This window comes from Schistocerca americana, chromosome 11 (assembly GCF_021461395.2).
Source record: "Schistocerca americana isolate TAMUIC-IGC-003095 chromosome 11, iqSchAmer2.1, whole genome shotgun sequence".
NCBI lineage: Eukaryota > Metazoa > Arthropoda > Insecta > Orthoptera > Acrididae > Schistocerca > Schistocerca americana.
In genome coordinates, this window is record NC_060129.1 from 27786291 (window position 1) to 27800397 (window position 14107).

Here is a 14107-nt window from a genome sequence, read left to right on the forward strand (position 1 = left end):
TGCCGTCCATACTACTATCACTCTAATTTATAACTCGCTTGGTCAACACACACTAAAGTAAAGGAAGAAATTCACAACTTATTCATTTGAGTCTTTAACAGAAGCAAATCCGCTATATGAATATTTATTATTCATTACGCAGTGCCAGAATACTGCTTCTAAAGCTCGATGTAAGTACAACCGTACTTGACTCTGATAGCTAATTGGATACATGAATTTATCATTACTCATACCTCAGATCAACATGTATACCTACAAATAACTTGCAAACAGATATTGCTCATGTCCTAAATGACATACTTCAATACTTCAAACATCTCATACTTCATACACTTCATTACACATAACTCCCTTAACTTAACAGCAGCTTCGACTCGAAATAAATTTATATTTATCTTCAACCTACATCAATCCTCCTTATTCTCTGCAATAACTACATAAAAATACTACTCCAGGCTCCTTGGCCTCTCTATACATAATATTTCACGTCATTCATTCGAACAAGTATCTCCTCATGTATTTGTTTCATTATATGCCTTCCTATTTGCTAGCTGATACATTACTTCGATTCTCTTACACTTGGTTGATCTTTTCATGCCCCATAAAACAACTCTATAAGATTACACAAACTCTTGTTTGACCACCACATTTTATAAACACTGGCTTTCTGATCTGGTTCTCATTTTATTACTTCTGGCACTAGTAACTTTATAATGTGCTGACACTAAACTGATTTTTAACTTATTGATTCTTTAACATCTCACACTCTAAATCAACAGTAACTACTTATCCTTATTTCAAATCAACTATAAATGTGCTACATCATTTCTGACTGAATTATTCGGACGACCACTACCTATTCTAACTATTACACACTAACTTTCTTAACCCAAGGATAGAGAAAGATGGTAGAGGAGTGAAACTTGAAATAGAAATAAAGTCTCACCCAGCTGGGAGTGTACCAGTCGCCACTTGGTATACCAGCAAAAGAGTTGCTGGCTCCCTACACCTACTCTGCTCTACTCTATCACCTGGGTTGCCCTTATCTTTATGTGGATAGTATCTCTTTATATTCTCAACATGTTCTTTACCATGAGCTCTTTTTGTTTGCACATATTCCGGTTCAACTGTGTTTGGGTGATCAATTTTTGTGATTCTATATGGTCCTTTATAAACATGGTTAAATTTATGTATCTCAGAATTTATTTTCTTCGATTTGGCATGCACTTTCACTTGCACCAGATCCCCCACTTGGTAAGTTATTAGCTTCACCAATTTATCATGTCTCTCCTGTCCCCTCTTCATACTCAGTTCCACTAACTCTAATTTCTTCTCCCATGTTATGTAAATTCCAGGTGGATAATCTAATAGCTCACGAAACACACTATCAGGTTCTTGGTTAAGTAAGATCTCACATGGTGCAAATCCCGTTGAGTCATGTGGGAGATGATTCCTGATACGTTCAAATTCTCCTAGGTACTCCTTCCATGACCCATGCTTCCTGTGACAGTACGTCCTACATAAACGGTTTAATTCCTTTGATCGTTCGGCCGGATTGGAGGCCTGTCTATATCTTGAGATTGCAATTGGTTGTATCTGATGCCTATCTAGCATTTCTTTGCTTTCTTCCTTGAATTCTTCATTTCCTATCGACATCTCTTCTATACACTTGTTGATTTCTTTATTTCCTTTGGACATATCTTCTAAACACTTGATGATTTCTTTCTGTCCTTTCTTGATTTCTTCGTTTCCTTTCCTGATTTCTTGGAGCATCTTAAATATTGTTAACTGCGGTTCTCCATCCTCTAGACTCAATTCTTTTCCAATAGGTTTTACGGGTGTCTCATGGTAACCGGTTGAATGACCCAATGGGCTGTACATAGAGATTCCACAATTACCAATTCCTGACTCATCCTTGTCCTCCTGCCCTATCTCCATTGTTCTAACTACCTCCTCCACAACCTTTTTTTGTTTCAATTCAGGACCCATTCTCAACTATTCACTATGCACTGATAAGAAAAATAAAATAATATCCTTGTAACCCAAACACTCACTAGTTAGATAAAAATTAACTCACTAGTTAGCTAAAAATTAAATAATACTTCACTGCATTAGGTTAACCCAGACTGTAAAAATAGACCTCTCCATTGAACACCATAAATGACAGAAACCTATCCAGATCAAACGTCAGTGACTGCTTTTATACACAAAATCTCAAAGTAACATACACACAACTTAAGACATATAAACATGTAGTTTACAATAAACAATGCAAATGAGACACTATTCTGTGCTGTACAGCATGAAAACGCGCGCATATTAGCATACCATGCTTCAGAGCAAATTCGCAAAAAAAAATTAAAAAAATATTGTTTTATATTTTCTGCAATTGACAAATTTAATTTGAAGGTCCTTCCGAGCTCTGAAGGTAGTGCAATATTAATTAGTCTCGTGCCAGCAAATCGTCCTCACTCACCCCTCGACGCTCGTCGAAGTCGCGCTGCTAGTCGTGTTGGCGTTGGCTCCTCCGTCGAGGCAGCTGTCGGGTGAAGCGTCGTTGTAGCTGGTGTGGTGCCGTGTTCACTGTTTAAGTCTTGGTGAATCGCGCTGACGCAGTCTCGTAGTTTGGTGGTTGGCGACGGGATGGAGCTGCTGTCACGTATTTCATTGATCGGCGGGTAGGTGGCACAGACGTTATTTATTTCGAGGGTTCGCCATTAGATGTGGAACTCCGCGTCGTCATTGTTTCTATTTCAGCCACTTGGCTCCGCTGTAGTCACTGGTCAGTGTGGTACATCTCCGCTATCTAAATGCTTGCTGTCGCGGCGTGTGGACCTTCTTCACTGCTTCAGATGCTTAGGTTAGCCGCTCACAGAGTCTGGGTGACGTCATCCAACAATTAAGCGACAGTCAACACTCGTAAATGCAGTAACAGTTTATTAGTCCATATCAAATTGAGCGATTTACACCGTTCAAAAGATAATTTCGGATACAAAGTCATTTGAAAACATGCTCTTGATACTTTCGTAACGGAATTTTGGCTGGTTCACTCGCGGTTATGCACAACCACGCCTTTTCTTAGAGTATGAACTTTACAGCAATTCACACAGGTTTTCCTGTCCGTACTCCAATTCATTGTTTATTAACACTACTCTTGTCACTTCAACTCGTAAAAACAAATTGTTTACCGTTTCTCAGTCACTTTTGCACTTATTGTCTTTTAATGTCACTTTTGCACTTATTGTCTTTTAAAGTCACTTTTGCACTGTATTGTCTAAATAATGTGCTTTGTCCCCGCGATTTCTAATTTCACCATAAATGTCACACTGTTTCTAGTTGGAATACTATAATTTTAGTCACAGCAACGACAATACCAAATGTCTTTCCACTGAAACGAAAAATTGAGGTCAATAAACCATTGTTCGGATCCGAAGATTGCGACTGTCCTTTTCACGGGAGCGAAGATAAAACAACCCCTTATAATTCCTTTACTGGATTTTGTGTAATTTATCGAAACCGCCAAACAGTTAATTATTATGATTATATGACCATGTGCTTAATGGATGAAAGGTTATCGGTTTTTCTGCTGTGGTTTTGGGGGTATTTCAACGGAGTGCGGCTGTTCCGAGACTGGATAGTGGAATGATTGAAACTTTGTCTATTATTAAGGACCATAAAAGTTGTGATGTACAAACTGATATATATTTCCTACTAACACACAAATTCTGAGGCAGTTGCTACCTTCGCCTTACACGTCTAATTACAGTTATATCTTTTATTGGTTGCTGATTTTCAGTACTTCGTCACACGCAATGCTGATGGTTAACATTCACAACGATCCTCACTGCAAATCCATGGTGGTTGTTGGCCGATGCGAAACGTGTAATTCGGCACTTGTCACTTTCTGTTTCATATCGGTATTAGTGAGGGTCAACCCCACGACGATCAGGGGAACGTGCTCACTCGTCATACTCCGGTGAATTTTACCTTTTACAACTCACTCGACCACCATTCTTGCTTGTCTCTCCCGCACTACTCACTCGTCACTCTCCAGTACTACTCACTCGACACTAGGTTCACTGCCTCCTGCATCGCTCGACAATCGATTCCTGTTTGCTATCGACCTGGGTGTCGGATACTAATATCTATGTTCGTGGGATTGTGGATCCCTTACATCCTAATGATGTTATTGGGAAACCTTACACTTTTTGTTTGTACCTAAATTTTCATTTGCTTTTCAATGTTCTCCTTCGTTTCTTTGCACTGTGCTCAGTGTATGGACTGAAAAGCATTAGGGATAGATTACAATCCTGTCTAACTCCCTTCTGAACTATTGCTACCTTTTCTTATTCTTTGCCTCTTGTAACAGTAGTCTGGTTTCTGTACAAATTGTGAATAATCTATCATTCCCTGTATTATAACCACATTACCTGTGGAATTTCAAAGTGTGTAGCCGAATCAACATTGTCAAAACCTTCTATGTCTACAAATATTATAAACACAGGTTATGTAAGTCATATAATCATTATTGTCTTGCATTATCCTTCATTTCTCTGGAATCCAAAGTGATCTTCCCTGAAGTCAGCTTCATCCAGTTTTCCCATTATTCTGGAAATGATTTGTGTCAGTATTTGTAACTGTGACTTACAAAACTGATGATTTGGCAGTATACGCACCTCTTGGAATCTACGTGCTTTGGAAATCGAGTTATTACATTCTTATTGAAGTTTAAGGATATTTCATCTGTCTCATATACCTTGTATACCAGGTGGAAACGTTTCACCATCACTTGCTTTCTCAATGATCTCAATAATTCTGAGGCACTGTTTTCTACTCTGAGGGCCTAGTCTTAGGTGTTTCAGTGCTCTGTCAGTCATCTCACACTGTCGTATCTCCCATTTCATCAACATTTACTTCCTCTTTTTTCGTGTAATAATATTTTCAAATTCATTTCCCTTGTGCAGACCTTCTGTAAATTTCCTTCACCTTCCACCTTTCGGCTTTCTGTTCTTTTCTTAGCACAGGCTTGCTATCTGAGTTCTTGATATTCATGCAAATGCTTCTCTTTTCTCCAAAAGTATTTTTAATTTTCCTATAAGTGGCCTCTATCTTTAGCCTAGTCATTCATTCTTCAGAGCATATTAAAAATGGAAACACACTATAACAAATAATCACAAAGATATTGTATATATTGCCATCAGATATATGTTGCTGCAGATCACCCACAGGGTGAGTGTGCTATTGTTTAGTGCATAACACACGTAAAATGCACTTACAATGGAATTAATTCCCAAAAAGGTATCTTGCAGAAAGTGAGTGAAGGGAAATCGTAACTAGGAACAGCATATATTATTTTCAAATAAAGAAAACCATTGATTTTACAGACTTTCACTAACCATTTCAAATACATTAAAAAGAGCTAACACAAGCTAGATAATTATATGATGTATAACCTCAGTACATGTTCATGTGAGGTGACATGGTATTTAGTTGTATTACATTCAGTTATTTATACCTCTAGTTTGTGAAACACTGTTCATGAATAATCTTCTGTTCTCCTCACAAATTTGATTTCTGTGCTCTATACCTTATTTCTAAGATCATTATTTATCCTGTTATTCTTTTCCCTAAACATCCACTCCTGTGAATAAGAATTGATGGACTCATAAGTTTATGAAATTTTAGTCTTGTTTATTGCCTAGTGTTGATTCTTTTTTTATGTTGTAGTGGTGTCACGCATATTTCTAAATCCAGCTGGTTTCACACTTTTGATCTTATGGTGTTTGTTGGAGGGTACATCAGGCTTCTCTAACTTTCCTGCCCTTTCTTGTTTCATTAGGTAAAGCTGCACAGAAAGAATAACTTTATATGAGTTCTCACATCTCCAGTGGTAGGAGGGACATCTTGCCAGCCCATTATAACTGCAGAGGGGTGAGGAGCAGTGAAGAGAAGCCTTCCCACAGTGCTGATGTGTTAGCCGCAGTTTGTGTCTTGCACATATACAAAAGCAGAAGTGACACACATGGATATATTCTCAGTGCTCGGAGGGTCAAGGGGGATAGTTAGTTCCAATTTCCTCTGCTGCTGTCACCAACAGTAAAATGGGTCTTCTTTTCATTGACAGAGCAGTGCATAATACTGTGCAAACCAGTGAAGTGCATGATAGAGGGCACAGGATTGAAAGTGCTATGGCCCTTGTGGGCTACATGAACATTGTTGAGGACCACTAGCATTTGTTCATGCTTGATGTCTTCAACAGTGATGGCACCTTCCATGAGGATACATGTCTGTGTGACAAGAAAAGCCTGATAGGGAACTCACATTGTTGTATTGGCACCCAATGTAGTATATGTGTGGTACTGTCGATACCAGTTCTGTGCCTACAAAACACCAGTCTGCAATTTATGGGAATTGCAAGATGTGCATAGGCTTTTGGTGCCACCTACTTCCATAAACATACTAAGGCTAAGTCAAATCCATACCCTACAGAATTGCTGCCATATCACATTCCAGAACTGGACCAACACACTATTAAGCAGATGGTCAAGATGTCTGAACTTATCAGTGTATTTCCCACTTCTGTGTGTGAGGAAGGCTGTCACCATTTCTTGAAATTTTCCTGTTATTTTGTGTTGTTCCATTCTGAAGATGCTGTCCTAACATTTGGCATGGTATTTTTCAGTGTGCTGGTCCTAATTGCTGTTGCTGATAAACATGAACTGTATTTAGTGTAACGTCAGTAAATAGAAGTGGTCACTATTACGTTGAGCTGCTGCTCTCAGGAAACAAAAAACAGAAGGTGTGTAGATGGCAAAATGGAGGAGAAGCAAGTGTGTTACTCTGCTTCAGAGAGCGTGGTGAGTTTCTCCATTTCCTCGACGATTTCATCCATAATTTGTATATAATGTACTCTTGAATTTTTGTTATCATAATCTTCAGCCCGAAGACTGTATTATATCCTGTGCAAGTATCTTCGTTTCTGCAAAACTGCTACACTCTACATCCATTCCAACCTGTTTATTATATTCATGCTTTAGTCTCCCTCTAAATTTTCCAACCTCACACCTACCTCTGTTACCAAAGCGATGATTCTATGATGCTTCGGGATGCTTCCTATCATCCAGTGCCTCCTTTTGGTGAAACTGTGCCTGAAATTTCATTTCTTCTCAATTCATCCTGTACCCCCTGATTAGTTGTCCAGTCTACCCCTCTAATTTTCTAATTCAAGCTTATTGTATAACACCACATTTCCAAAGCTTCAATTCCTTTCTTGTCTCTACTGCATATCATCCACATTTCACCTTCTTATATGGCTGTTGTGTTGTTGTGGTCTTCAGTCCTGAGACTGGTTTCATGGAGCTCTCCATGCTACTCTATCCTGTGCAAGCTTCTTCATCTCCCAGTACCTTCTGCAACCTACATCCTTCTGCATCTGCTGAGTGTATTCATCTCTTGGTCTCCGTATACGATTTTTACCCTCCATGCTGCCCTCCAATACTAAATTGGTGATCCCTTGATGCCTCAGAACATGTCCTATCAACCAATCCCTTCCTCTAGTCAAGTTGTGTCCCAAACTTCTCTTCTGCCCAATTCTATTCAATACCTCCTCATTAGTTATGTGATCTACCCATCTAATCTTCAGAATTCGTCTGTAGCTTCTATTCTCTTCTTGTCTAAACTATTTATCGTCCATGTTTCACTTCCATACAGGGCTACACTCTATACAAATACTTTCAGAAATGACTTCCTGACACTTAAATCTATACTTGATGTAAACAAATTTCTCTTCTTCCGAAACGCTTTCCTTGCCATTGCCAGTCTACGTTTTATATGCTCTCTATTTCGACCATCGTCAGTTATTTTGCTCCCCAAATAGCAAAACTCATTTGCTACTTTAAGTGTCTCATTTCCTGATCTAATTCTCTCAGCATCATCTGATTTAATTCAACTACATTCCATTATCCTCGTTTTGCTTTTGTTGATAGGCATCTTATATTCTCCTTTCAAGACACTGTCCATTCCGTTCAAGTGCTCTTGTAGGTTCTTTGCTGTCTCTGACAGAATTACAATGTCATCGGCGAACCTCAAAATTTTTATTTCTTCTTGATGGATTCTAATTCCTACTCCAAATTTTTCTTTTGTTTCCTTTACTGCTTGCTCAATATACAGATCGAATAACATCGGGGATAAGCTACAACCCTGTCTTACTCCCTTCCCAACCACTGCTTCCCATTCATGCCCTTTGACTCTTATAACTTCCATCTGGTTTCTGTGTAAATTTTCTAGATTTTACCACTGCCACCTTCAGAATTTGTAAGAGAGTATTCGTGTTGAAATTTTAAAAAGCTTTCTCTAAGTCTACAAATCCTAGAAATGTAGGTTTGCTTTTTCTTAATCTATCTTCTAAGATAAGTGGTAGGGTCAGTATTGCCCCATGTGTTCCAACATTTCTACGGAATCCAAACTGATCTTCCCCAAGGTTGGCTTCTACCAGTTTTCCATTCGTCTGTAAAGAATTCATGTTAGTATTTTGCAGCCATGACTTATTAAACTGATAGTTTGGTAATTTTCACTTCTGTCAACACCTGCTTCCTTTGGTATTGGAATTATTATATTCTTCTTGAAGTCTAAGGGTATTACGCCTGTCTCATACATCTTGTTCACCAGCTGGAAGAGTTTTGTCAGGACTCACTCGAAGGTACCCATTCTTCTTCTGCTCTATTTCTTTCGTCCATTCCTGTCAATCATTCCCTAATGCTCTCTCAGAAACTCTCTGCAACCTCTGGTTCTGTCAGTTTATCCAGTTCCCATTTACTTCAATTCCCACTTTTTTGCAGTTTCTTCAGTTTTAATCTACAGTTCATAACCAACAGGTTGTGGTCAGAGTCGACATCTGCCCCTGGAAATGTCTTACAATTTAAAACCTGGTTCCTAAATCTCTGTCTTACCATTATATAATTTATCTGTAACTTTCCAGTATCTCCAGGCCTCTTCCATGTATACAAACTTCTTTCATAATTCTTGAACCAAGTGTTAGCTGTGATTAATTTATGCTCTGTGCAAAGTTCTACCAAGTGGCTTCGTCTTTCATTCCTTACCCCCATTCCATATTCATCTACTACATTTCCTTCCCTTCCTTTTCCTACTATTGAATTCCAGTCACCCATGACTAATAAATTTTTGTCTCTTCACTATCTGAATAATTTCTTGTACCTCCTCATACATTTCATCAATCTCTTCATTTTCTGTGGAGCTAGTTGGCATATAAATCTGTACTACTGTGGTAGGCATGAGCTTCATGTCTATCTTGGCCACAATAATGCATTCTCTATGCTGTTTGTAGTAGCTTACTCGCACTCGTATTTTTTTTAAATTCATTATTAAACCTACTCCTGCATTACCGCTATTTGATTTTGTATTTATAACCCTGTATTCACCTGACCGGAAGTCTTGTTCCTCCTGCCACTGAACTTCACTAATTCCCACTATCTCTAACTTTAACCTATCCATTTCTCTTTTTAAATTTTCTAACCTACCTGCTCGATTAAGGGACCTGACACTCCACGCTCCAATCCATAGAATGGCAGTTTTCTTTCTCCTGATAATGAGATAGCCTTCAGAAAAAAACCTTCAGAAATGAGTTCCTAACATTTGAATTTGTATTGATATCAAAATTTTTTTCTTTTTGAGATATACTTTGCTTTTGTATATTTACATTTTATATCATCTCTGCTTTAACCATTGTCAATTATTCTGTTGCCCAAATAGAAAAACCCATTCACTGCTCTTAGTGAAGATATGCAAATATTTTAATATATTATTCTCCAAGTAAAACCAAGGAAAAAAGTTCATATAAACATAGGTCCACAAATGTTTAGTTACAGTGTTACGGCTAATAAAAGATTTTGCCTGAAATTTAGCAACTTCGCCAATATGAAGCCATCACAAAACAGTACAAGGTTAAAGTAAAGTACGATTTCCATTTATATTGTTGTTATTGATATGGTGAATCTAATAAAACATGCCCCAGATGTGTATCTGCAATAGTTTTCCATAACATCCAGAGAAGCAAAGTTGTAATTTCATAAAGTTTTTAATTTATTAACTACTTTGTCCAATTTGTTTTTTAAATTTTTGACAACTGCAAAAAGTTTTCAGCAGAAGTTGTAGAGAATTTAATTTCAGAAAAATGATGGTAGTAATGTTAACTGAAACTCTATGAATGTGTCAGATAATCTGCTTTTATTAATACCATAGCACATGTGATTCATGTTAAACAAGAACAAAATTTCAGTGTTATGGATGTTGTACAGTGTGCGTGCAATTTCATATTACATTTCACAATAAATGTTCAAAAATCTCTCTACCTTGTTCAATGCATTTAGCTGCACATGTATGAATAGATTATAAATGCTAGGTAGAGAACCTGTCTCCCGTAACATTCGAAATACACTGCTAATGGTTCGCACATTTAGAATCTTCAGAGTTGGATAATGTACATGATATTTGTTAACTGCGACTGTAGCATTATCATCACATTAACCATAAATAAACACCATATCAGCATATTCATCTGTTGTAAATTTGAAAGGCATCCCTATTTCATGAATAATCTACTAACTACAACAGTTACTATGTTATATCACTTAACTACACTGTTATTAGTTCTTTCACTTAATAATACAGAAAACTAACTCGTTTCAAGGTTAGGAAATGACTGAAACAACTCACTAACGGTTGCCGACAGAGACATAAATGTTTCTACATTCTTAATGGAAAGTAAACAAATTTACTTATATAATTATCTTTGTTTCTCTAGATGTTCTGGAAAACTACTGCAGATGTATGTCTGGGACATGTTTTATTAGATTCACCAGACCCATAACAACAAAATAAATGGAAATTGTGCTTTACTTTAACCTCGTAGTTTTGCGATGGCTTCATATTAGCGAAGTTGCTAAATTTGAGGTAAACTCATTTGTTAGTCATAGCTCCATAACAAAACATTTATGGACCTATGTTTATATTAACTTTTTTCTTTAGTTTTACTTGGAGAATAACATATTAAAATATTTGGATATCTTTGTGAATCACCCTGCATTTTACAACTGACAAATTCAGAACTTTAAAAACTGTATTCCTATTATTGCTGTGAAAAGCATTCTTTAAATAGTATATCTGGGAACTTGATTTATATTATGCTTTTAAAAATGTTAATTAAACAGAAAAAATTAAACTATTCAATATCTTGAGTATATTTACTGTGATCACTTGCTTTATCACATATTACTAGTACAACAGCATTGTTATGAAATAATTATTCTGTTGGCGGAGTTGGCTGACTTGTGCTAGCTACTTTCGAAATTATCATGATTCCAGATTTTAATGATTTTTCATTTTGCATGAGAGGCACATTAGAGCTACACATCCTTCAATTCCAACAATGAGTGCCCTTCATCTGTGAACTTTACTTTGTTAAAATATTGTATTGTATTCAATATTCTTGCAGTATCACAGAAAGAAAATAATTTTTATTATTCATCAGTTTGAATAGCTTTTTCCTTTGGTGGTTTGTATAAACTTGAAATTAATTCTGCAGGCATGGAAGTGGGGTCCACACATTAATGATAGGTTTGAAACTTCATTGTGGATTAAAACCATGTTTCAGACTGGGATTGAAAAATAAAACCTTGGCTCATTGACTGAGCTATGCATTCACAACTCACTTCTGGACCCCCATTTAGGGAAATCATGGAAGACCTGCCGGCACTGAAATGGAAGGTGACAGGGATAAGACTGAAATACTGTATTCATTATTCCAGAATTTTTGACCATGGAAGATCATAATATGACTTTGCTATCAATCATTGCACACACAGAGACATCAATATGTCAGACATTGAGATAACTGATGGAATGTAAAATAAATTAAAATCATTCAACAGTTTAAGGGCATCTGGACCAAATGACATGCCTCTGAGGTTCAGCAGAGATTACGTGAAAGAACATGCTCCCCTCCAAGCATTATTTTATCGTAGGTCATGGGAACAATAAACAGTAACAAGCCACCGGAAAAAAAGCACAGGTCATTCCTGTTTATGAGATTATTTGACAGGAGCACATAATATGAGCTTATGCCACTAATATCAGCCACTTACTGGATTATGGAACATGTTCTGTGTTCACTTATTACATTTTTGGAAGATGAAAGTCTCCTCTATAAAAACCAGCATGAGTCCTGTACCCAGAGATCTTATGAAACTCAGCTTACTTTGTTCGTCCATGAGACCCAGAGCAGTATGGACGTTGTTGCCCAGGTCGAGATGTATTCTTCAAATTCTGGAAACCGTTCAGCTTACTGAGTGTGAGACAGGGTTGTAGCCTATCCCCGATGTTATTCACTCTGTATACTGGGCAAGCAGTAAAAGAAACAAAAGAAAAATTCGGAGTAGGAATTAAAATCCATGGAAGAAATAAAAATCTTGAGGCTCACCGATGACACTGTAATTCTGTCAGAGACAGCAAAGGACGTGGAAGAGCAGCTGAATGGAATAGACAGTGTCTTGAAAGGAGGATATAAGATGAACATCAACAAAAGCAAAACGAGGATGATGGAATGTAGTTGAATTAAATCAGGTGATGCTGTGAGAATTAGATTGGGAAATGAGATGCTTAAAGTAGTAAATGAGTTTTGCTATTTGGGGAGCAAAATAACTGATGATGGTCGAAATAGAGAGGATATAAAATGTAGACTGGCAATGGCAAGGAAAGTGTTTCTGTAGAAGAGAAATTTGTTAATATCGAGTATAGAAGTCGTTTCCGAAAGTATTTGTATGGAGTGTAGCCATGTATGGAAGTGAAACATGGATGATAAATAGTTTGGACAAGAAGAGAATAGAAGCTTTCGAAATGTGGTGCTACAGAAGAATGCTGAAGATTAGATGGGTAGATCACATAACTAATGAGGAGGTATTGAATAGAATTGGAGAGAAGAGAAATTTGTGGCACAACTTGACTAGAAAAAGGAATTGGTTGGTAGGGCGTATTCTGAGGCATCAAGGGATCACCAATTTAGTATTGTAGGACAGCGTGGAGGGTAAAAATCGTATAGGGAGATCAAGAGATGGATACACTGTACAGATTCGGAAGGATGTAGGCTGCAGTAGGTACTGGGAGATGGAGAAGCTTGCACAGGAGAGAGTAGCATGGAGAGGTGCATCAAACCAGTCTCTGGACTGAAGACCACAACAACAACAACAAGATGAGATTTGTGACTGGATTCATGACTTTCCAGGAGATAGAACTTAATGTGTTGGTTTTAACAGGACGAACTCAACAAAACTTGATGGTAATTTCTGAAGTACAAGAAGGAAGCGTTATAGGGTCATTACTGTTTATAATATACATAAATGATCTAATCTAAGCTGGTTTTAAAAATTAAAGCAATAAACTAAAATTTTGCAGGGTTGTGTTTCGTTTGCTACAAAACAGTATAATCAGGTGATAGTAACGTAGAAACAATATAAAGAACACAGAATGTAAACAACTGCAACATGCGTAATCATAGACAAAAATATTATTCATTTTTTTACAATTTAAGAGGTTTATTCACACATTCCAACAACGGGTTAATGTGCTCCGTATTGGGTGTGACCAATTCTGGTAGCAATACAGGCCTGACAAATGATGGCACATGCAATCTCATGTTGAGGCAGGAATGCCCATTCTTCCTGCAGTGCTGCTTACAAGTCTTGGAGAGTGGTTGGTGGGTGCTTATCATGATGCAACCCATGCCCCTACTGCATCTGAGATGTGCTCTATGGGATTCAAATCGTGATGGCAGGCAGGCCACACCATGCGTGCAATATCTTCCGTTTCCAGGGAATCTTCAGCCACCCTTGCTCTGTGAGGTCAAGCATTATCGTCCAGCAATGTGAAATCTGGGCCCACAGCACTGTGCAACATCTGCACGTGAGATCCCAAGATCTCATCATGATACCTGACAGCAGTTAAACCTTGCTGATGTAATTATACAATTTCATGATGTAGTGTTTGTTTGGTCGACATACACCAGCCCACACCGTTAAGCATCATCCTCGATATCAGT

The 14107-nt window shown here is 37.6% G+C and overlaps 1 protein-coding gene across 10 annotated transcripts in view; it reads left to right on the plus strand.

Annotated features, from left to right (window-relative positions):
* LOC124553906 (zinc finger protein 724-like) overlaps positions 1 to 14107 on the plus strand; it is a 146252-nt gene that overhangs the window by 15466 nt on the left and 116679 nt on the right. For 7 of the 10 annotated variants that reach the window (XM_047127920.1, XM_047127925.1, XM_047127923.1 and 4 more), the window contains one exon: positions 6683 to 6857. The exons of the other annotated variants lie outside the window; for them this stretch is intronic. In XM_047127920.1, coding sequence (XP_046983876.1) covers positions 6816 to 6857 — 42 coding nt within the window. In that variant the 5' untranslated portion in view covers positions 6683 to 6815. The remainder of the gene's footprint in view (positions 1 to 6682; positions 6858 to 14107) is intronic. 10 annotated transcript variants of the gene reach the window in all.